This window comes from Hemiscyllium ocellatum, chromosome 50 (assembly GCF_020745735.1).
Source record: "Hemiscyllium ocellatum isolate sHemOce1 chromosome 50, sHemOce1.pat.X.cur, whole genome shotgun sequence".
Classification (NCBI taxonomy): Eukaryota; Metazoa; Chordata; class Chondrichthyes; order Orectolobiformes; family Hemiscylliidae; genus Hemiscyllium; species Hemiscyllium ocellatum.
In genome coordinates, this window is record NC_083450.1 from 5203414 (window position 1) to 5227726 (window position 24313).

At 44.0% G+C, this 24313-nt stretch overlaps 1 protein-coding gene across 4 annotated transcripts in view; it reads right to left on the reverse strand.

Annotated features, from left to right (window-relative positions):
- Window positions 1-15915: 15915 nt before the first annotated feature.
- The window catches only part of bnipl (BCL2 interacting protein like), a 70739-nt gene continuing 62341 nt past the window's right edge, over window positions 15916-24313 (reverse strand). For all 4 annotated transcript variants that reach the window (XM_060820534.1, XM_060820538.1, XM_060820536.1 and 1 more), the window contains exons 7-10: window positions 24169-24300; window positions 23352-23438; window positions 22529-22627; window positions 15916-18789 (exon numbers count right to left, since the gene is read on the reverse strand). In XM_060820534.1, the coding sequence (XP_060676517.1) occupies window positions 18750-18789; window positions 22529-22627; window positions 23352-23438; window positions 24169-24300 (358 nt within the window). In that variant the 3' untranslated portion in view covers window positions 15916-18749. The remainder of the gene's footprint in view (window positions 18790-22528; window positions 22628-23351; window positions 23439-24168; window positions 24301-24313) is intronic.

The window sequence follows — 24313 nt, forward strand, 5'->3', positions numbered from 1 at the left end:
TGCACTCTACATTATTGGTAAACACTAGTTCTTGATGGTCTACTCAATGAGATGTGGGGTGATCTTAAGATATTACAGCTGTATTGCCCTGAATGTGAAGTATTTAGATTCATGCCATCCACCCGATTTGACAGCAGTGGGAGGAAATTTGTGGGGTCAGGTGAACCCTTCTTTCCTCTGAAGTTAAGACACATTGTTTGAATAACGTGGCAAGGAGATGGTGGTCAGGAATGGCTGATTCATTTTATTTTGAGTCCTCCTACTAGCTTGGAAGACTTCTGAATCCCGTTCTTGTGTCCTTGCTGACTCACTATGGAGATCCGCTTACTGAGTACAGACCAGCGAGTTATTATATAGCAGGATTTTCCAACATTAGCTCCAACTCTGACCATGTGCTTCAGAACTACATTTTTATTCTTTAATGGGATGTAGACATTAAAACTGGCTGCATTTGTTGCCTGTCCTTAAATGCCTTCATTGTTAGGGCAATGGGTAATTAAGTAACTTGTAGGCTAGACTGGATAATCATGGCAGATTTCCCTCCCTAAAGGGCATGGGTGAATTATTTGGGGTTTTACGGAAATTTCTGTCTGAAGGATGTCATAAAATCTCCACATTGTGGAAGCAGGCCATCGAGTACACGCCAACCCACTCCATCCCTGTAACTGCATTTTCCTTGGCCTAACCACCTAATCTGCACAGCCCTGGACACCGTGGGCAATTAGCATAGCCGTCCTAACATGCACATACTTGGACTGTGGAGGAAAATGGAGCACCCAGAGGAAACCCACACAGACATGGAAAGAACGTGCACACTCCACACAGTCACCTGGGGGTGGTATCAAACCCAGGTCCCTGGCACTGAGAGACAACATTGCTAACCACTGAGCCACTATGCTGCCCAGGTCACACTGTTTTGAGGAAAAGTAGGTAGTTCTGGGCCTAGGTTCCACCCTGCTGTAGTGGAGATAAAGAATGTTTATTTATGGGATCTTTGCAAAGTGCAAAATAACTACCACATTTATGTACGTGATAAATGCAGTTGAAAGTAGTTTGTTGATGTGTATATGTGGTAAGGGACTGGTGAAATGCAAGTATTATGACATGTTTTAATGTGGTTTCTTCCTTTAATGAATTGCCACATTCCTAATGACATGACTAACAGTAAGAATTCAATTTGTGAGGAATCACCACACATAGAAGTGCCTCCTCTCTCTTTTCCCCATCTCCCCTGCTCCAGGATAATTTCCAGTATAGCACCAGAGTGAACAGTGTCCTGGTTTCAAATAATTTCCATCAAATGAATTTTCAAAGTACCTTGCAAGCATATTGGGAAATATTCATATTTTTTGGTAAACTAAAGTATGGTTCTCAGTCATAATGATGATTTCATTTGGTTTTGGTGATCTCAATCATAATCAGTAGGTTGGCTTCGGTGATTGAACAAGTTGTTTCTGTTCTTGATTTATGTCCAGTGGTTAGTCTTTAAAAAAAAATATTCACTCATAGGATTCACATCCTTAGCACTGATTCCTGGCCAGCATTTATCCTTAGTTGCCCTTGAGAAGGTGGTAGTGAGCTGTCTTCTTAAACCACTACAAGTCTTACAAGTAAAGCACCACTTCCATTTCCTACATGTTTGACTTGCAAAATGTTGACAAAAAGAAGTGAAGGCCACCAAATGAAAGTTAATTGATATCCTATTTAATTCATACAGTACAGTGCAGAGAATCTCTCTGTGATACACAGGAGTTAAAAGTCTGCAGGATAATTGTGGTAGCCCAACAAATTCTCCAGTTGATGATGCTGAGGTTAGCGGCCTACTGATCCTGTTGGGAAAATTGAGATAAAGGAAAGTCAAGCTGTGAATCGTTTAGTGTTCCAGTCAGAGAGAACAGACGCACAGTTTGCACAGCATCACATAAACCATTTGAACAAGAGTGCATGATTCTTACGTGTCTTGAGAATACTCCCCTGCATTAGAATTTATGACTCACTTTGTACCACTGGGGGAAATAAAGGGATTACTGTTTGGTTAACTGTACACCTTCTTCCTTGTCTGTACACCTTGTCTGGTCAGCCTCTCTGGTGCATTTCTCCCCAGTAAGTTGTTTGTCACAAGAAATTGTCCTAATTTGCATGTATTTTAAAAATCTTCCACTTTCTTTGTGCAAAGTCATAGCTCATTAGCCCCTTGGTAACCAAGCAACTGAACAATGAAGTCCCTGCAATGACTTAAATCTACACTCTGCATTAAAGAACTTTATAAAAATGTTACCAGGATCAGGGAAATGGGAATCATCTTGATGTCTGTTGCTAAAGTGACTTATTATAAAGTATGTTAAAAATATACAGCACAAAAAAAAACGGCCATTCAGCCCCATCTGCCTGTGCTGCTGTCAAAGCTTTTAATGAGCTGCTTCCTCTAATTTTCCATTCCTGTCCCAAACTGCCCGTGCAGACAGATATATAATAAAGCTTCATGAGAATTACACAAGAATGACAGGCTTGTCCCAAAGCATTTGACAGTTAACGAAGCACTTTTGAAATGTTGAATGTAGGAAACATCCAATTTTCACACAGCAAGTACCTGCAAACTATAATAAATTACAAGATAATCTATGGTGGTTTGAGGGAAAAATATTAGCTCCAGGTCAAGAGTGAGTATGTCAGTCTTCCTGGCCATACATGGGATCTTTTACATCCACCTGAGAGAGCAGATGGTATTTGATTTATCTGAAAAATGGCACATCCAACAATGCAGTATCCCTCTGTACTAGCACTGGGAGTGAGTCTTAAATATAACCTAAAGGTCTGGGTTGGGAACTGATCCCACAGCATAGCTAGAGATTTGTGTAGTACAATGCAGAGCAAATCTTTTTTTAAAAAAACATGCCATAAACAATTCTGCAGCTTATTCTTTGAGAAAGCAGCAGACTTGAAGATCATCCAACAGAAATTTTAAGTTATCACAGAGGTTGAGTCAGTTACTGAGTCATTGTAGTTAAAAGTACAGACCAGGATATAAATTTAAATGCTGAAATTAGCAACAAGAATGGAAATCAGGTAAACCATATCACCAAGTGGTTACTTGAATAAGTCATTAGAGAGAAGATCTGCCAGAAGTCCTTCCTGTGACCATCCCGCTTATTGTGATGATTTTATTTGATCCCTGGTTTTGATGACCTTGATCATGGTCAGGGGGTTGGCTTCAGTGATTCAACAAGTTCTTCCTGTTCCTGATTTACTGTGCAATGATCTACTTGTCAGGAAAACAATATGAACAGTTTCTGACTGGAACATGTATAAAGCCATTGGATTTGTCCAGTTTACAGTAGACTGCATTTTGAGTAGGAAATACTTGCAGGTACCTCTCCCTTTCAGACATAATTGAAGAGAGTTGCACCAAAACCACGAGTCATAGAATCCCTACAGTGTGGAAGCAGGCCATTTGGCCCATCAAGTCAACACCAACCCTCCAAACCCTTATACCAGCCTCCCCCTTGCATTTACCCAAATTAAACTACATCTGCCACTCCTCAGCATTGACCTAATTAAATGAATATTTTTCACAGCTTTTACTGTTGTGGTTCTGTTCGCCGAGCTGGAAGTTTTTGCTGCAAACGTTTCGTTCCCTGGCTAGGGAACATCATCAGTGCTATTGGAGCCTCCTGAGAAGCGCTGCTTTGATGTTTCTTCCGGTATTCCGCTATAAATAGCTATAAAGAAACATCAAAGCAGCGCTTCTCAGGAGGCTCCAATAGCACTGATGATGTTCCCTAGCCAGGGAACGAAACGTTTGCAGCAAAAACTTCCAGCTCGGCGAACAGAACCACAACAACGGACACCCGAGCTACAAATCTTCAACCAGACTTTAAACAGCTTTTACTGTGGAGAAAGAAAGGAAGGCTAGAGAACTAGGGGAAATAAATACTGAAGTTTTGAAAATAGTTCATATTACAGTAAAGGAAGTGCTGGAGGTGTTAGAAAACATAAAGGTGGCTAAATCTCCTGGACTTGATCTAGTCTATTCCAGGACTTTGTGGGAAGTTAGAGAGGAAAGCGCGGGCCACCTTGTAAAAATATTTTTATCATCTACAACATCACGACATTCAAACTGCCTGAAGTTATGAGTTGATTTGTAGAATGTGATGGTTGTATGTGGCATGCTGGAGGAATAACTGGCAGACAGTACTTTCAAAAGATAAATGACAGGAGGCAAACCTGTGGAATCACCCCCAAAATTTCTCTGAAAGGCAGAAATTCACCATCTTGCCCTCTCCAACGAAACAAGGGGTTTCTTCCAGCAATGTTTCAAAGAAAATAATTTTAACTGAAGAAGACAACTTCTATGCCAATGGAGTGTGTTTAAAACAAACCTATCCCAGAGCTTCCACTTTGTGCTGTAACTGCCAGGTAATATTTTTTTCATGCACAAATGATTTACTACTGGGCAAGCCACTGAAGAAAAGGCCAAGAATATCGAACACCATTTCATTTTATGATGGTCACACAGTGGTTATGATTACTAACAGAACAGAGAGATTCCAGAGATATGAATTCAAATACTACACAAAAAGATAGAGACAAGCTAGTGGGAGGGATGACCAGGTGGCAGATGGAATCTAATACAGAGAAGTGAGAGATAATTCATTTTGCTAACATGGGGAGGTCAGTGCAGGAGAGAGAGAAAGAAACCCACACTGCTAACTGACACAGGAGTAAACCTGCGCAGTTACTGCCTTTGTTTATGTATTGCTGGACAACGAAGTGCATCTGGGAAAAGTAACAAACAGTGAAACTCACAACTGATGGAGGTCATAGCAGAGACAGATAAGTGAATAGATTTAAGTGGGGCCTTGCTGTAAGTCTGCAGTAGTGAATAGAGTGGGTTCTTTCTTGATTATATGTTTTATTGAGATATGTCTCTTGATTGATCTTTAAAATATTAGCCATAAGAATTAAGTTAGCGTGGAGCAGTATTTTGTAGAGGAATAAGACGGGCTATTTTCTGGGTATGCAGATTAGAAGAAGCAAAAATGGTCCTCAGTAGGGTGATTTGCTCTTGTTGGATGTGGCAGTTTAGGGACAGTTTACGAGTTACTGAGGATTAAATCTGCAATAAATGCTGATAGTTGTGAATAGAATGGAATGGTTGGAGTGACAGAGGCAATGAGGAATTTACAAGAGCAAGGGGGTGTGATGGATTGCAGTTATAGGAAGGGAGAAAAGTTGCAGATACAGTCACGTAGATGAGTCAACTTTAGGAAAGGTAAGAGAGGTAGGCAAGTAGCGGAGGTCGCTTCTGTGGCTATCCCCATTTCAAACAAGTGTGCTGTTTTGGAAAATGTATGGGGTGATGGATTCTCAGAGGAATGTAGCACAAACAGCCAAGTTTCTGGTATTGAGACTGGCTCTAATGCAACAAGGGGTACGTCGGGTTCCAAGAGATCGATTGTGTTCGGGGACTCTTCAGTCCAAGGCACAGAAAGACTGTGGCCAGCAGCGAAAAATCAGAATGGTGTGTTGCTTCCCTGGTGCCAGGATCATGGATGTCTCAGCAAGAGTGCTCAACAGCGAGAGGGCCCAGCAGGAGGTCACTGAAAACATTGGAACCAATAACATAGGAAGGGAAAAGGTTGAGATTCTGAAGAGAGAATACAGAGAGTTAGGCAGGAATTTAAAGAGGAGGTCCTCGAAAGTAGTAATATCTGGATTACTCCCGGTGCTACGCGCCAGTGAGGGCAGGAATAGGAGGACAGATCACATGAATGCTTGACTGAGGAGCTGGTATATGGGAGAAGGATTCACATTTTTGGATCATCAGAATCTCTTCTGGGGTAAAAGTGACCTGTACAAGAAGGACAGATTGCATCTAAATTGAAAGGGGACTAAGGCAGGGAGATTTGCTAGAGCTGCTTGGGAGGATTTAAGCTAGTAAGGTGGGGAGATGGGGGTGAGGAGGAGACAGTGAGGAAAGAGATCAATCTAACACAGGTAAACTGAGAAAAAGAAACGAGCCAAACAGTGCTGGCAGGGACAAAGCAGAGAACAAGGTAAGACTGATAAATTAAACTGCACTTATTTCAATGCAAGGAGCTTAACAAGGAAGGCAGATGAACTCAGAGCATGGTTAGAAACATGGGGCTGGGATATAATAGCAATTACAGAAACATGGTTCAGGGATGGGCAGGACTGGTAGCTTAATATTCCAGGATACAAATGCTACAGGAAGGATAAAAAGGGAGGTGAGAGAGGAGGGGGAGTGGTGTTTTTGTTAAGGGATAGCATTACAGCTGTGCTGAGGGAGGATATTCCTGGAAATACATCCAGGGAACTGAGAAATAAGAAATGGATGATCACCTTATTGGGATTGTATTATAAATCCCCTAATAGTCATGGGAAATTGAGAAACAAATTTGTAAGGTGATCTCAGCTATCTGTAAGAATAATAGGGTGGTTATGGTAGGGGATTTTAACTTTCCAAACATAGACTAGAACTGCCATAGTGTTAAGGGTTAAGGTGGAGAAGAATTTGTTAAACATGTACAAGAACATTTTCTGATTCAGTATGTGGATGTACCTCCTAGAGAAGGTGCAAAACTTGACCTACCCTTGGGAAATAAGGCAGGGCATGTGACTGAAGTATCAGTGGGGGAGCACTTAGGGGCCAGCGACCATAATTCCATTAGTTTTAAAATAGTGATGGAAAAAGTTGACTTTCTAAATTGGAGAAAAACCAATTTTGATGGTATTAGGCAAGAACTTTCAAAAGCTGATTGGGGGCAGATGTTCAAGGTAAAGGGACGGCTGGAAATTGGAAGCCTTCAGAAATGAGATAATGAGAATCCAGAGAAAGTATATTCCTATTAGGGTGAAAGGAAAGGCTGGTAGGTATAGAGAAAGCAGGATGACTAAAGAAATTGAGGGTTTGGTTAAGAAAAAGAAGGAAGCATACGTCAGGTGATCAAGTGAATCCTTAGAAGTGTATAAAGGCAGTAGGAGTATACTTAAGAGGGAAATCAGGAGGGCAAAAAGGGGACATGAGATAGCTTTGGCAAATACAGTTAAGGAGAATCCAAAGGGATTTTACAAATACATTAAGAACAGAAAGGTAACTAGGGAGAGAATAGGCCCCCTCAAAGATCAGCAAGGCAGCCGAAGGATATAGGAGAGATACTAAATGAGTATTTTGCATCAGTGTTTACTGTGGGAAAGGACATGGAAGATATAGAATGTAAGGAAATAGATGGAGACATCTTGAAAAATGTCCATATTACAGAGGAGGAAGTGCTGGAAGTCTTGAAAAGCATAAGGTGGATATATCCCCAGTACCTTATCAGAACTCCGTGGGATGCTAGGGAAGTGATTGCTGGGCCTCTTGCTGAGATATGTGTAACATCGATAGTCACAGGTGAGGTGCCAGAAGACTGGAGGTTGGTTAATGTGGTGCCACTATTTAGGAAAGGTGGTAAGGACAAGCCAGAGAACTATACACCAATGAGCCTGACGTCAGTGTGGGCAAGTTGTTGGAGGGAATCCTGAGGGACAGGATGTACATGTATTTGGAAAGGCAAGGACTGATTCAGGATGGTCAACATGGCTTTGTGTGTGGGAAATCATGTCTCTCAAACTTGATTTAGTTTTTTGAAGAAGTAACAGAGGACTGATGAGGGCAGAGCAGTAGACATGATCTATATGGACTTTAGTAAGATGTTAAAGTTCCCCATTGGGAGACTGGTTAGGAAGGTTAGATCTACAGGGAGAACTAGCCATTTGGATACAGAACTTGCTCAAAGGTAGAAGACAGAGGGTACTGGTGGAGAGTTGTTTTTCAGACTGGACACCTGTGACCAGTGGAATGCCACAAGGATCGGTGCTGGGTCCACTACTTTTCGTCATTTACATAAATGATTTGAATGGGAGCTTAAGAGGTACAGTCAGTAAGTTTGCAGATAAAGCCAAAATTGGAGGTGTAGTGCACAGTGAAGGAGGTTACCATGGATTACAAAGGGATCTTGATCAGATGATCCAATGGGCTGAGGGAAATGGAGTTTAATTTAGATAAATGCGAGGTGCTCCATTTTGGGAAAGCAAATCTTAGCAGGACTTATATACTTAATGGTAAGGCCCTACGGAGTGTTGCTGAACAAAGAGACCTTGGAGTGCAAGTTCATAGCTCCTTGAAAGTAGAGTCGCAGGTAGATAGGACAATGAAGAATGCGTTTCCTTAATTGGTCAGAGTATTGAGTGCAGGAGTTGGCAGGTCATGTTGCGGCTGTACAGAACATTGGTTAGGACACTTTTGGAATATGGCGTGCAATTCTGGTCTTCCTATCGGAAGGATATTGTGAAACTTGAAAGAGTTCAGGAAAGATTTACAAGGATGTTTCCAGGGTTGGTGGATTTGAGCTATAGGGAGAGGTTGAATAGGCTGGGGCTGTTTTCCCTGTAGCTTCAGAGCTGAGGGATGACCTTATAGAAGTTTATAAAATCATGAGGGGCATGGATAGGGTAAATAGACAATGTCTTTTCCCTGGGGTGGGGGAGTCCAGAACTAGAAGGCATGGGTTTAGGGTGAGAAGGGAAAGATATAAAAGAGACCTAAGGGGCAATTGTTTCATGCAGAGGATAGTCCATGTGTGGAATGGGCTGCCAGAGGAAGTGGTGGAGGCTAGTACAATTGCAAAATTTAAAAGACATCTGGTTGGGTATCTGAATAGAAAGGGTTTGGAGGGATATGGGCCAGGTGACTAGATTGGATTGGGATATCTGGTCGGCATAGACAAGTTGGACTGAAGGGTCTGTTTCCGTGCTGTACATCTCTATGATTCCAAGAGCAAGCAGAGGCAATATAAGGGAAAGGATACTATTCGTAGAGGGCTGTAGGAGCTGAAGGACCCAGGTATTGTGTAGAAATCATTAAAAATGGCAGGACAGATGAAAGATGCAGGCAATAAAAACACACAAGTTTTAGCAATAGGGGAATACAGTAAAAAGCAATAAGTAATAAACGCTATGCAATAAGTAATAAACGCTATATAAAGCACTGGTTCAACTTCCACTGCAGTATTAGGTCTGGCACTGCTCTTTAGGAAGGATGTGAAGGCTCGAAATAAGGTGCAGAAGAGATTTACAAGAATGATTCCCGGGAAAATGGACTCCAGTGATGAAGACAAATCAGAAAAGCTGCATTTCTACTTCAAGAAGAGAAAGCGGAGAGGAGGTTCAAAAATCATAAGTGATCTAGACAAAGAGGGAGAAACCATTGTTGGAAGGCTTGAAAACCAGAGGGATATAAGTTTAAGGTGACAAACAAAGAAGCAGCATTGTGAGAAAATATTTTCAGGCTGCCAGTGGTTAAGAAGTAGCAGCATTGTGCAAAAATACTTTCAGGCAGCCAGTGGTTAAAAAGCAACAGCATTGTCGGAAAATACTTTCAGGCAGCAAGTGGTTAAGAAGTTGCAGCGTTGTGGGAGAATATTTTCAGGCAGCCAGTGGTTAAGCTGTAGCATTGTGGGAGAATATTTTCAGGCAGCCAGTGGTTAAGCTGTAGCATTGTGGGAGAATATTTTCAGGCAGCCAGTGGTTAAGCTATAGCATTGTGGGAGAATATTTTCAGGCAGCCAGTGGTTAAGAAGCTGCAGCATTGTGGGAGAATATTTTCAGGCAACGCATGCTGAAGATCTGGAATTCACTATATACAAGTATAGTGGAGGCAGAGGCAATCACAGCTTTCAAAAAATGAATTGGAGCATTATGTGACAAAAAAAATTTGCAAAAGAACAAGAGAGTGGGACTGAGTTGTTGCTTTACCAGAGAGAAAGCTGGCATAAACATTCCAGCCCAAACAGGCTGTGCTATAACCATTTGTTGACTCGAGAAAAAATGGCTGGACAAGCTACTTGGTTTCAAGAAAGTGGCTCAGTACCAACTTCTCAAGGGGCAAATGTCAGGGGGTGGAGAGGGTAGAGAGAGGGTTATTGAGTTAACAGCAAAAACCAAATGCCAATGACCAAGGGCGACAATCTGCTAAAGTGTGAGACCAAACTGACTCTTGTATAAAACTGAACTCCACTTCAAAGCAGGATGTGCTGGCTGCAATGGCCTGCCACCCTCCAATGGGAACCTGGCAAGGTTCTTACCTTGTTGACTGTCTTCTCCTTTGCGTTTTTCCTCAAGAACATTTTAATTTTCTGATAAAGTGCCTGGACTCCCTTCTGCAACTTACTCCAGTAATGCTTGGAGTCCAAAACGCTCTGATAGGCAATGTCATCGAGCACGCAGTCGTACAGGTTGGACTCTAAGCAGGTGACATTGGTGGAAGCGCACTGTCTGTCCTCCTGGCTGCACTGGCAGACCTTATAGTCACAAGGTTCTCTTTGGAAATAGCTAGGCTGGTAGTTCTTGGTATGGAGGATGGCACCCGTCTCCTTGTCCATAATGCCCCGGATTCGCGACATGCTACTATTAAGACAGTTGCAGTACCAGTCACTCCACTGGGCCCATGTATAAGAAGAGGTGTCTAGCGAGATGACAACAGGCATGTCCATGTGAGGCGTAGTTGTGGTCTCTTGCACTGTAGGAATTTTGCCCGGGACCTTCATGATGGCTTTGCTTCTGGTAAGAATAATGGGAACTGAAGTCTTTGGAATGACAGGCATGCGTACCTGCTTGGGCTCAGTCTTTTCCATTTCTGAATAATGTCTGGTTATTACTTCTAAACCATTGTCTAAAACAATCGGGGGTTTGCTGTCATTTATGCTGGCAATTTTGATTTTGGTTTTGTTGCCGAGTAAAATTGAAGTAGCAGTTTCAGTCCAAGCACCGTTAGCACTGGCGACCACGATCTCGTCCCCACTGCTGAGGACAATGGAAGCAGACGTTGCATTTTCTGAACCTTCAGCATCAGAGATGATGATTTCCGTCTGGCTGCTGCTGTCTGTAGGAGAGCTACTGTTGGTCCCAGTGCTGTCCAAACTAGTGACGATGATCTCATCCCCAGCTTCCAAGATGATGGGAACAGCGCTCTCTTTTGCTGTGCTGTCTGAGTTGGCAACAATGATCTCTGCTCCCTTGCCGATGGTGACTGGGGCGGCTGTGGTCTGCCCAGAGTGGCTGGAATCACTGATGGAGATCTGCGAGGAGCCCATCAGGATGATGGGGGAGGAGGAGGTGGAGGTGTGCGTCTGTCTTGCCTGGGTCCTGCTAGCAGATGGGGATGAGCTGGGGCCAGTGAAGGGCCGGAGGCTGGAGTGGCTGTCAGATGGGGCAGCAATTGGGATGGCAGTTTGGGCTGTTGAATGGCTGGAAATTTGGGTATTCAGCTGGATGGGGGACTGAGTGGGAGGCTGGGCAGTAGACTTCGAGTCATACTGCATAGACTGGGTGATAGACAGAGTGGCAGGCTTGTTAGTAGACTTGGCAATGTACTGGGCAGCAGACTGTGTGCCATACTGGGTACCAGCTTTGGTTGTACGCTGGGTGGCATGCTGGGCAGCTGGCTGGGTACCAAACTGGGTGATGTGCTGGGCAGCAGGCTGGGTACCAGATTGGTTGTAATGGTGGGCTCTGGACCGGGTGCCTGACTTGGTGGCATGCTGGGAAGGTTGGGTGCCAGACCTGGAGGCATGCTGGGCAACAGACTGGGTGCCAGACAAGGTGGCATGCTGGGCAGGTTGGGTGCCAGATAGGGTGACATGCTGGGCAGCAGGTTGGGTTCCAGACTGGGCAGCATGCTGAGTGCCAGATTGAGTGGCATGCTGTGTAGTAGCTTGAGTGCCAGACTTGGTGATGGGCTGGGCAGTAGGTTGGGTTGCATGTTGAGTTCCAGAATGGGTGGCATGCCGGCTGCCAGACTGGGTGGCGTGCTGGACGGCAGGTTGGGTTCCAGACTGGGTGGCGTGCTGGGCAGAAGGTTGGGCTCCAGACTGGGTGGCTTGCTGGGTGGCAGGTTGTGTTCCAGACTGGGTGGCATGCTGAGCGGCAGGTTGGGTTCCAGACTGGGTGATGTGCTGAGCGGCAGGTTGGGTTCCAGACTGGGTGGCGCGCTGGGCGGCAGGTTCGGTTCCAGACTGGGTGGCGTGCTGAGTTGCAGGTTCAGTTCCAGACTGGGTGGCACGCTGGGTGGCAGGTTTGGTTCCAGACTGGGTGGCGCGCTGGGCGGCAGGTTCAGTTCCAGACTGGGTGGCGTGCTGAGTTGCAGGTTCAGTTCCAGACTGGGTGGAAGGCTGGGCGGCAGGTTTGGTTCCAGACTGGGTGGCGCGCTGGGCGGCAGGTTGGGTTCCAGACTGGGTGGCTTGCTGGGTGGCAGGTTCAGTTCCAGACTGGGTGGCGTGCTGAGTTGCAGGTTCAGTTCCAGACTGGGTGGCGTGCTGGGCGGCAGGTTGGGTTCCAGACTGGGTAGCTTGCTGGGTGGCAGGTTGGGTTCCAGACTGGGTGCCATGATGGGCAGCAGGTTGGGTGCCAGACTGAGTGGCAGGTAGAACAATAGACCTGGTACCAGAGTGGGTGGTAGGCTGCTTGCTGGGCCGGTTGTCTATCTGGGCGTTTGCAATCTGGGTGGATGGTGAGGCGAGGCGGTTGAGGGCACTCCCCTCACTGGGCACTACAATCAAAATAACACCTCCGGCGACAGCCGGTGCCTTCCCCAGTGCGGCCAAGTGGGCAAGCAGGAAGGTGAGCGCAACAAAGTCCATGGCCACCGCTGTGCTCCCTGGAAAGTGAGATCCAGGAGGACTCTTGACTTCCAGCAACCATCATGGCCGCCATTAGATGGTGGCGCGGTAGAATCCGTTAAAGAGCACGCGAGGAAGGTGGCATTCAAAATGCCCGGGAGCGAGCACGTGCGCATCTCCATGGCGACGGCACTATTATGACGTTGGACGGGAGCCATTTGACCAATCACAAGCCGTCCCGCCAAAACGCGGGTGGGTGGAACTTGACGCGTGGCTGGGGCCGGCAGCCGCCCCTCGGCCTGGCTCATTCCATTTTCATCCGGGAGGGGGATGTGAACAATTTTAAACTTAATCAAAGCGTCGACTTCAGATTAAATCCCAAGGCTTTTTAGCGCCTTCGAGCGATTTCAGATCGCAAACCGGGCATACGCGTGGATGGGGCTGGTGAAAGCGGAGGTTTTCGTCTCCACCCGATCACCTCCTTCGCCGATTTGTGGTACTTACCGTGGTTCTTCGTGTTAAATTTGTGATTTATGACCGAATTATCCTTAATAAACCCAACAACAAAGCACTGGCGACCAAGTGAAGCATTTTAAATGCAAAAAAAATCCTTCTTGCATGCAACATAATGGCTCGCAGATGTTTCCACTCACCAAAGGGCACCAGGTGAATAACAAATATGGCGCCGGGTGACCAAGGTAAAAAGATTCATGTTTGAATGTTCATTATCACATGGATTACAGTTTTTTTGCTCGTTTTTGTTTAAGCTTTTGATTCAAAATGGATATTGGATCACTGCAGAAATGAGCTCATCTCTTTCCAACCCATGCCATCATTGCAGGAAAAACAAAAGCAGAATGATCCTGAGAGCAATAAGAAGGTTGTTTGGAATTCAAGAAGGGTTTTGATTGAGTAAATAGTGCACGTAATGGACATAACAGTACACAAGGAGGAGCATTCTTCCAAAGAACGCTAGGGCATTGCCATCCTTCAGCATCTCAGCTAATTAAAGCAGTTACTTGATGGCAACTTGACAAAAATAAGGACATCTATTTACGCACTGCATTTCACAACTCCACCAACTGCGAAACACTTTGCAACTTCCTTAGTTACTTGCAAACCAGAGCCATGTAGGGAAAGCAACAAGTTCCCACAAACGGCCATTGCATCAGAACCAGCTGATTTTCGTTTTTAAAAGCTGGCTGACAGATAAATATTGGACCCCTGAAAAGAATTTTCCTACTCTTCTTCAGAACAGGATCTTTGGCATCCACTAAATGGGCAGACACAGCTGCAGTTTAATGTCTCATGCTGCTGTGGCACTGGGCATGTCAGCTTGGATTACGGGCTCAAGAGTGCCTGCAAAATTATAGCACTGAACTGTTAGAAATCTAAGTGTGCCCATCTTGAACTGTAAAAACTCAGATGGATGAGATTCTCCCATTCCAAATATATGTTGCGTCCAGAGATCCCATTTTGTGCTGCTTTAGCTTTACACTAGGGTGATGTGGTTGGAGTGGTACTGATGTATTCCCTCACAGCAATCCTTTTGACTTCAATACAGCTGTAACAGAATCTTTCCAAACAAATGCTCAGAGGTACAAGACACAGTTAAGCCAGCCCCAAATCATATAATAGACTAAACTTGCTGTTTTTAAAATGTATTCCTGGGATATGGGAAATATTGAATGTGCCAACATTCATTATCCATCCCTAAGTGCTTGATCAGGTGGTGATGAATTACCTTCTTGAACTATGGAAGTCTCTGTGGTGTAGGGATATCCACAGTACCAGCAGGGACGGAGTTCTAGCATCTTCACCAGTGATAGTGAAAGAAATAGCAAGTTAGGATGTTGTGTGGCCTTGTGAAGAACTGGATTTTTCAATGCCTCTGCTACTGTTGACCTTCTAGGTGGTAGAAATCAAGATAATTTGGAATGTGCTGTCGGAGGAGGCTTGGTAAGCCACTACGTGGCATCTTGTAGATGACTGTGCACAACGTGAGCATTGTGTATGGGGGGGTGGACGGGGGTAACAATGAAGCAGGATGCCTTGTCTCGATGGTGTTCAGCTTCTCAAGGGATTCCTGAGCTACAGCCTTGTAACCAAGTGCAGAGTATTCCATTTCACTCCTGACTTGTCATGATAACTGACAGACAGACGTGGGGAGTCAGGAGGTGAGTTACTCACTGCAAAATTCCTAGCCTCAAATCAGGTCATGTAACCGGAATATTGACAATGGCTAACCTGTTTCTGGCTGTGCATCATGATGGTTACTTCTTCAAACATTGAAGATTGCCACAATGTTGCCAGAACAACAAAAAAAAAAGTCATTGCTGGAAACATTTGTGTACCAGCTTGCAAGCACTTAAGAGTCATAAAGCTGTACGGCATGGAAACAGGCCCTTCCGTCCAATTCATCCATGCTAACCAGATATCCTAAAATTGTCCAGTCCCTTTGCCAGCATTTGGCCCAGATCCCTCTCAATCCTTCCGATTCACATACCCATCCAGGTGTGATTTAAATGTTTCCATACATGCACCTGTGTCCTAGGTCCCTTTTAAATCTTTTCCGTCTCACTTTAAACATATAGCCACTAGTTTTATACTTACCCGCCCCAAGGAAAAGACCTTGACTATTTGCCCTAACCATGCTCCTCATGATTTTGTAAACCTCTATAAGGTCACCTCTCGGCCTCTGATGCTCCAAGGAAAATAGCCCCAGCCTGTTCAGCTTCTCCCTATAGCTCAAACCCTCCAACCCTGGCAATATCCTTGTAAATCTTTTCTGAATCATTTCAAGTTTCACAACATCCTTCTTATAGTAGGGAGACCAGAATTGCACTCAGTAGGTCAAAAATGCACTGACCAGTAAAAGTAAGCATACCAAGCGCCTTCTTTACCGCCCTGTCCACTTGGGTCTTCACTTTCAAAGAACTATTAACCTAGACTTGGCTGTTTGCGGAGCATGCACTTTGACTGTACAATGCTTGAGTGAAAGTTAAAGCACTGAACCTTTGGACTTCTAAGTGTGCCCACCTTGAACTGTAAAAACCCAGGTATACGAGATTCTCCCATTCCAAATGTCAGTTGCGACCAGGGATCCCATTTGCAATACCTGGTCAGACCATTTTGCTGAATTTAGAATGGATAGGATGAATAGTCACATACAGGCAGGGAAGACATCTCGTCAATTTCATAGGATATTGTCTGAATATTTACGTGACAACACTCGATGAAAGATTAATAATTGTGATGTTTATTACTTCAAGTATATCGAAAATCTTTAATTCTGTTGACAGAGAATTTCTAAATCACTAAGACAGTTTTAGAGCAATATAATATTGACATGCAGCTCTTTCTGACCCAGTGCATTCTTAAATACTCTCGATAACAAAATAATGTTTATGTAAAGAAAAGCACAACATACTTTAATGTTCTTAAATATACTCGCTGGTAATGAAGGAAGAACTACACCCAGGAAATGCATACATGTAACTCACAAATTGAGTACTAAAAGCTGAGAGAGAATTTCTCACTCAAAATAATCGCCTGCTGCTTGTTTAAAAGAAGAGACTTGGTTTTCAGCTCCATCTATTGGCTTTTCCTGGGTCTTTGGCAGCTTGAGACACTGGACTTGAATGGAGCCAGTGGTAACAGCGATTATCAGGTTGGCCTAGGAGGCTACGAGGCACTGGAATGGTCTCCTGAAAATGAATTTCTCCATCTAAACCGGCCAAAAAGGTATCTTCCAGGTCGCCCCATCTGCTATACTCCTTGCCCCCTCAAGGGTATGAGACTCAGGATGAGGAAGTGGATGTCTAAGAACTCAGAATTTATGTGGAACAGGCTAATTGGATCAGGAGGTCTCTCATTTTCATTTTTTTTAAGAGACTCAGGTGCCATTTTCAAAATCAAAAAGATAAACAAGTAGTAAAATAAAAATGACAGTGGGGGGGGTTACTCAAAAAACATTCTCCAGATTTTCTAAAAATATATATTATATATACATATAAAATATTAATGGCTTTTTTCCTCCTCCCCCCCCCCCCCCGCCCCCCCAAGCCTATCATCTTGCCATGAGTTCTTTTAAGAAAGATTTGGGGATGGGGCCAAGACAGGGCTTAGACTCTCTGCAGATTCTGTTAACGCTATTGCCATAATTAGCAAATGGTGATGGAGCCCTCTGGGATGAGCTAACAACACCACGTCTTCTCTCCCTGCTTCTACCCAGGGACAGAATATTTCCTAAATAAAGACAAACTGAAGATTTAGCAGCAGTTGAGAGAGAGAAAAACAGAGTTAACATTTTGCGTCCAATAGGTCTCTTTATCAGAGCTGAAGGTGCTGGAAAGTGATGGCTTTTAGGCTAATCAGCTATTTATTATGCTAAATCATTACCTCAAGGTCACAACTTCAGAACTTGAAGACGGTTCTCCATTTTGATTTTATCCTCCACCATTCCAAGTGTCTTGTTTAGATGAGTTTGCTCTAGGCAGAGCTGACCCATTCTCTGCTATTAACACCTATTCTGCATCTATAATCACTCCTCTACCATCGTGAGCAGTCCCTTTGCCTTTTCCTCTGCACACCCCCATCATCTGTTCCAGTTGCTCATCATCTTTTGTAAGTAGCATAAGTACCATCATTTCCCAGCCCCTTCTCCAAACATTTGAAACATTAACTGTGTTGCTTTCTCCACTGAGGCCATCACTGTTGCATTTCTCTAGCGCTTCCTTTTCATTTCATATCACCAGCATCCGCAGCACTTTGCTTGATATTAAGAAAACACTCCCTTTCTATTGGCCTGATGCACCCTGTGCTATATGATAGGTAGCTTGCACTCAGAAGCCTGACCCAGGTTGATTGGGTAATAGTGCTGTGTTAAGCATTAGGTGATTGAGCCTCAAAACTGGAGTTCTCATTAAAATTATAATGGTTAGTGGTTCAACCCCAAAAGAAAGGGAAATATTAATTCTGACAACAAAATATAAAACATATTATTTTGGATATCAATTTAACTTTTTTAATAGAAAGAAAAACCCATATCGCATGAAACTAGTCTCTTGACTCGGGAACAGACTTAATGTAAACCCTCTCCCGCCTCCAACATACAAGTTTCCAATTCAGCGAAACGTTAACAAATCTTGAACTCGCAACCATCTGGTTTTAGTTCAAATTAGATCGTTTTCCCTTGGCCCAGCACTCTTCAAAACCACTTGAAAGACCGTGAGACAAACACAGAGGAAGGGCATTCATCCTTCACAAGGTAGTACAGCAAAAATAAAAAGCCCTCCACACTCACTCTATCATACTCTGACCCCATCATCCCCAAAGCAGATCCCAGACATTGATCCTAACATCACTTGTAAATGGACCCTTGATAACACTTCCTGGCAATGTCAAGGCTGGTTGACACCACCTATTGCCATTGCTGGTCAGTCAACTATTGGGAAACGGCAGAGAGGGGACACCAAAGGTTGCTGATAAAACACTCACTCTCTCTCTCTCTCTCCTGGACCCTAATTCCCTGCTCTACACATTCTAATTGTCGCTGTCAACATCTTCCTCCAACCATCCCTGGTGATCCACTTTGCACAGATTTGCAGTAGGAGTACCACTGCAGGAGTTTTAATTCCCTCCTCATCCACCTTCTGCAAACGAGCTCTTAGCTGGAATCTCGAGCTGGCGATTGCAAACAGAAATCTAGGCCAGTTTTTCATTCTCCTAAACCCCCCTTTCCTGTCCCCCAAAACCCAATGGATCAAACGAACTCAACACCCGCTGGGAATTGAACCCATCACCCCCCCCAGTCCTGTATGGTTGAGTCATTAAAGCTCATGTGTCCATTCAGAAGTTTTTCTTTTAAAGGTCCGCCGTTATGATTGTGTCGGAGGGAAATTTACTTCAAAGTTGAATGTCTTCTGCAACACTGGTCTTGAACATCCCTCTGCTGTTCTTATATTTTGTGCACCATGGTCAACTTGCATTGGCACTCAAAGAATGTCTCTTCCACGTTAGATAGAAAGCAATCCAGCAGAATTCCCCACGCTCACAAAAATAAGAAGACTTCTACGAGCTTTCTGAATTTCCATTTAACTCTGCATCCAGCCTGTTTTGGGAGAAAGGAAAAGGGTTGTAAGAAAATTCAAGGCCATTGTAACTTGTTTCCCTGATTACAGAACTCCTTCAATCACTTATAAAATTCCTCAATTCACTCAGCAGAATATTCATTGCTTTTGACTAAAGATTATTCAGAATACTTGCCACCTGTTGGATAGAGTTTGAAAAGCCAATATCTAATTGACATCTGTCTCCAAGTATACATAAGTAAATATTAGGGACAGATGACAAAAGCTCAGTCAAGGAGGTCGATTTTTAAGGAGTGTCTTAAAGCAGGGGAGAGAGAAACCCTGAGCTGAGGGTTCCAGGCAGTTGTCATGGGGAGGAGTAAGGGTGATGCCTCTGAGGGTTCAAAGAACTACGCGAAATTATACAGAGAGGTGTAGGGACTGGAGGTTGACTGAGGGGAGGGGACTGAAAGAGGTTACAGAGATAAGGAGTGTCATAGGACCCGGAGGAGAGTAGAGACAGGGAGAGGGGATGAGGAGGAATTTGAAAACAAAGATATGAATTTAAGAAATTGAATCCTTGCTGGGGTCAGGGTCCATTTCAAGCAACAAGGAGACAATGATAATTGGGACTTAGAGTAAAGTTTTAGGTGAGCTTGAATTTTTATAGGCGTGAAAATTGGAGACTGGCCAAAGGAGCTTTGAAAGAGTCAAGTCCCAAGGTAAGAAAGGCATAGATGAAGAGCTGTTGTATCACATTATCTTTGTGTATTTATTATTCTGATAATACTTTATTTATATTTCCTTTCTCCCTGTAGATTGTAGAAGTCAATTAGCTGTTATATTTAGTCATTGCCCTTTATACTTGGGATTGGTCTCATCACTTCAACCTTCACCCTCTCTAGTATACTGACAGTCATCAAAAATTATTATGCAGAAGTACGCCATTTGGTCCATGCTGTGCTGCCCAAGAAAGAGCTATCAGCTTAATCCCACCTTTGATCTGTCACCCTGTAGTCTGGGTAGGTGATGGCCTAGTGGTATTATCGCTAGACTATTAATTCAGAGATCCAGGTAATGTTCTGGGGACTTGGGTTTGAATCCCACCATGGCAGATGGTGGAATTTGAATTCAATAATAATCTGGAAATAAGAGTCAAATGCTGACCATGAAACAATTGTCAGGAAAAATCCATCTGGTACACTAATATCCTTCAGGGAATAAAATCTGCCATCCTTACCTGGTCTGGCCTACATGTGACTCCAGACCCACAGCAATGTGGTTGACTCTTAATTGCAATTAGGCAATAAGCATTTATCCAGCCAGTGACGCCCACATCCATTGAATAAATGCAAGAAAAGGTTACGTCACTGCAAACGCATGTCTGAGTACAGCATGTTTTAAGTTTGAAGAGGGGCTCTGATTCAACCATCTCTTCAGGGAACAAGTTTCAACCTCACCTCCCCACCATTGGGTAAGAAAAATTCTCAACTCACTGAATACTTCCATTCGTTGCCCGAAGTCTGTGCCTCTTTCTAGTTTTGACCTTTCCAATCCACTTTAAAAGGAACCATAGAGGTTTATTTCCATTATTTAAATCTCTCCTCAGTTCTGAAGGAAGGAACTCAAGCCTATCCAATCCTTCCTCATCACCAAAATTCAGTAATCCTTATAAATCTCCACCCCTTATAAATCTCCACCCTTTCTACTGATATCTCGTGCTTGGCAAAAGTGTGGAAACTGGAACTGTACACAATATCATACTCATGAGTCAATTCTGTGAAGAACATATAACTTATTTATTTTCTTTAGTGGAAGCTATAGTTGCATTTTGTATGGAAGGCAGATTTTCCTCCACTGGTGATCGTTTTCCATGACAGATTCTCACTTTGGCCTGTCCTATCTTTGTGCTCCAAATCAATGCTGGTGTCCAGTTTACTGCCTGTCCTCTCTGAAGGCCTACAAGGTCATGCCAGACCCTGTTTGCTCTCTGGCCTGCTGCTGGAGTCACCTCTTGAACTGTAACAGCAAGCAATGTCAGGCCATTTGGCAGTGGTGTGCCTCACTGCCATGCTACGTGCTATCCTCACACCTTGTAAGCATAGATGCAGTAGTTGGGAAGAGGAAACTTTTCTCCTCAGTAGCCCATTTACACAGAAGACAAACGTATGGGCTGTATCGCTGCTTTGACCAGGAGGGCCATGATTGTACCTTCAACCTTCTCACTGCCTCAGCATAGGGGTGCCAACCCAGTTTTCCTCCCTTGCCATAAGATGCTAGTATGGAATATGGAATTAGACTGGCAACCTAGAGGTCATGAACTCAAATCCTGCCATGACACACACTGTGCAACTGAACTGTAAACAAAAAATCAACACGAGCACCAGAAAGCTTAGCAAAATTGATAGAAACCCCTCAGTTCAGTGAAGGAAGGGGTCCCTCACACCCCTAACGCTGCATGACTGATGTGTGACTGCAGTTCCACATTGTGCACTTTCAATGCAGTGGGAGAGCTGGGTCCTCTCCCAGTCATTCACACATACCAAGAACAAATACAAAAGCTCTTGCAAAGTCAAGTTCTGCCAGTCACAATGCAGTGGTTCACCCACTGGAGAAGGTGTGAGGAGAGTCAAGTGGATGCCAGGCTGTTCCATCTTTGGGAATGGAGGCTAATTGAGTCTTTGTGCAAGGATTAGTGGAAAGTAACACTTATTGCAATCCCTGAGGGATGTTAAACGTGCAGAGAACTGGCCAAATCCAAGCAACCCGATGACTGGAGGAAGAACACCTCATCTTCTGCGTTGGGACCCTTCAACTGCACAGCACCAACGTCGACTTCCCATTTTCCTTGTCTCCTCTCCCTCCATCTCATCCCAGATCGAACTCTTCAACTCGGCACCATCCTCTTGAACTGTACTACCTGTCCATCTTCCTTCCCACCTATCTGCTCCACCCTCACCTCCAACCTATCATCATTACCCCCACTTGCATTTACCTATCACCTTCCCAGCTACCATGCCCCATCCCCATCCTCCTACCTATCTCTCAGCCCTGTTTCCCCATTCCCCACATTCCTGATGAAGGGCTGATGCTCAAAACATTGAGTCGGCTGCTCCTCGGATGCCTGACCTGCTGCGCTTTTCCAGCGCCACACTTTTCAATTCTGGTCTCCAGCATCTGCAGTCCAGACTTTCTTCATGAGAACTAGTATCATGGCAACATACCTGGATTAGCTTAGTTTCTCAGCATGGATGGGGATCATACCTGGGACCCCCCACAGTCTGCATGATGAGTACAACCAGGACCTCCTGGAGGATATCTCTGCCTGAATCCTAAGATATTCCGTACAAAGCTACTGTTAAAAATATAGGTACATAGAACAGTACAGCACAAGGACAGGCCCTTCAGACCCCATGTCCATGCCATTCTAAACTAATCCGATCTGCCTAACATGGTCCATGTCCTACTACTCCCTGCCTGTTTATGTGTCTGTCTAAATGCCTGTTAAACTTCACTAACATATACGCACATGATTTGGGTGATTACAAAAACTTTTAAAACTTGAAAACGATGGGCCTTTGATAATGCATTACAAACTTTCTTCCGACAAACTAATGTTGAAACAATACATTCACCAATTGAAATGTTTTGGTTTTGTCCTGTGCAGTCAGAGATAAACCAACATGATCAAAGCAACAATGCTTTCAGTGTAAATATTAAAATGCATAAGGAACATAATGGTAAATAAATGGAATGCAATTTCAGCTATACAGTACTTACTCTTTAATGCATTCTGGAATATGTACATGTTGCATGGGAATTAACTGTGAGAGCTCCTGAAGACTATTTACAAACCGAACTTTCCTACTGAATTTTGAACTGCAGAAGAGAAAAAGAGCATTACGTTAGCACCAGCATCAGTCAGTTCAAGAACTAAAGTATGGACTGGCGTAATTGTGGTCCCTCAGTTTAAAATATTAGTCTGGAAATCAATTCCCAACAAATAGAAAACAGAAAGGGAAGATGGAGGGAATGTGAAAGAGAGGGGGGAAGAGGAGATGGGGAGGAGTGGAGAGAAAGGTGGAGAGGGGAGGAAACTGGAAAGAACAAGTACTGAAAAAAGATAGAGGGAGGAAGAAGAAAGAGAAATGAAACAATTTGAATTTTTATAGCACCATTCACAATCTCAGGAGATTGTGCTTCATCACCAATAAAGTCACTGTCGTAAAATATGGGACAGCAGCCAACAGTGTATACTCCCATCAAACTCCCTGGAACAGCAAAGGGTTAGAGACTGTGGGAATTTGTCCCAACATCTCACTCAAAAGATGGTGCTTCCAGCAATGCAGCATTCCTTTTGGGATCATTGACTGAGATTTTGGAATGTGTTCCTCAAATTACAAGCAGTTATCAATCTCTAGTTGGCAGGTTCACCAAAGATATTAAAGGGACAGGTGGCAAATGTAGAATTAACCTACAGATTAGCCACACTTCCATCAAATGACAGACAGGCTTGAGAAACTCACTAAACCTCACCCATGTTTCTGTGAAATAATTAGGAGATGAGCAAGAAAGGATGGGTGGGGTAAAAGGAAGGTTGTACCTTATAAAAGGCCGGGTAATAGCTAATATCACTTTAATGAACCACGATGGATGCACGACAATCAGAGATTTCAAGTTTTTCCGTAACCTGTAGCAACAAAACAAAATAGTAATCAGAACACTGAACTCGACAAGTGTTTCTGTTGAGAAATAATGCTTGCTCCCTGTGTTTTTTTCATTTAGAATCCCTGCAATGTGGAAACAGGCCATTTGGTCCAACAAGTCCACACCGACCATCTGAGCAGCATTCCACCCAGACTCCCCCTATCCCTGCATTTCCAATGAGAAATTTCACCTAACCTATATATCTCTGAACTGTCTGGTAAATTTAGCATGGCCAATCCACCCTAACTTGCACATCTTTGGACTGTGGGAGCACCCGATGGAAATCCACGCAGTCACGGGGGAAAATGTGCAAATTCCACACAGACAGTCACCTGAGGGGGTGGATCGAACCCGGGTCCCTGGCACTGTGAGGCAGCAGTGCTAACTACTGAGCCACCATGCCGCCCCAATCCATGGAATGGTGGAGCAGGCTTGAGGGGCCAGTTATTCCTGCTCTTATTTCTTATGTCCTTAAATGGGACTAGTTCAGTTTAGGATACCTGATCGGTGTGGACAAATTGGACTGAAGAGTGTTTACATGCTGTATGATTCTATGACTACATGGCCCAAATCCATACCTTCCAGCATAGCAATGATTCAGGCAGTCAACCTTCTTTACCATGAATTTCCCTTGACTAGCAATTTTAAAAAAAACTCAATGTTGACTTTCAATTGTTAATTCGTCCTAACAACAGACAGCAGCAGCATCTTACCTCCGGTCAATGGTCTGGTAACACTGTTTCAACCAGCTGATTGATGGCACCCTATTGCGAGTTGTGGCACCGTTTAAATACACAATAACATAGTTTTCAGCCACCAGCAATTCCAGAGTTCCAATAACATACCTGTGGGGACAGA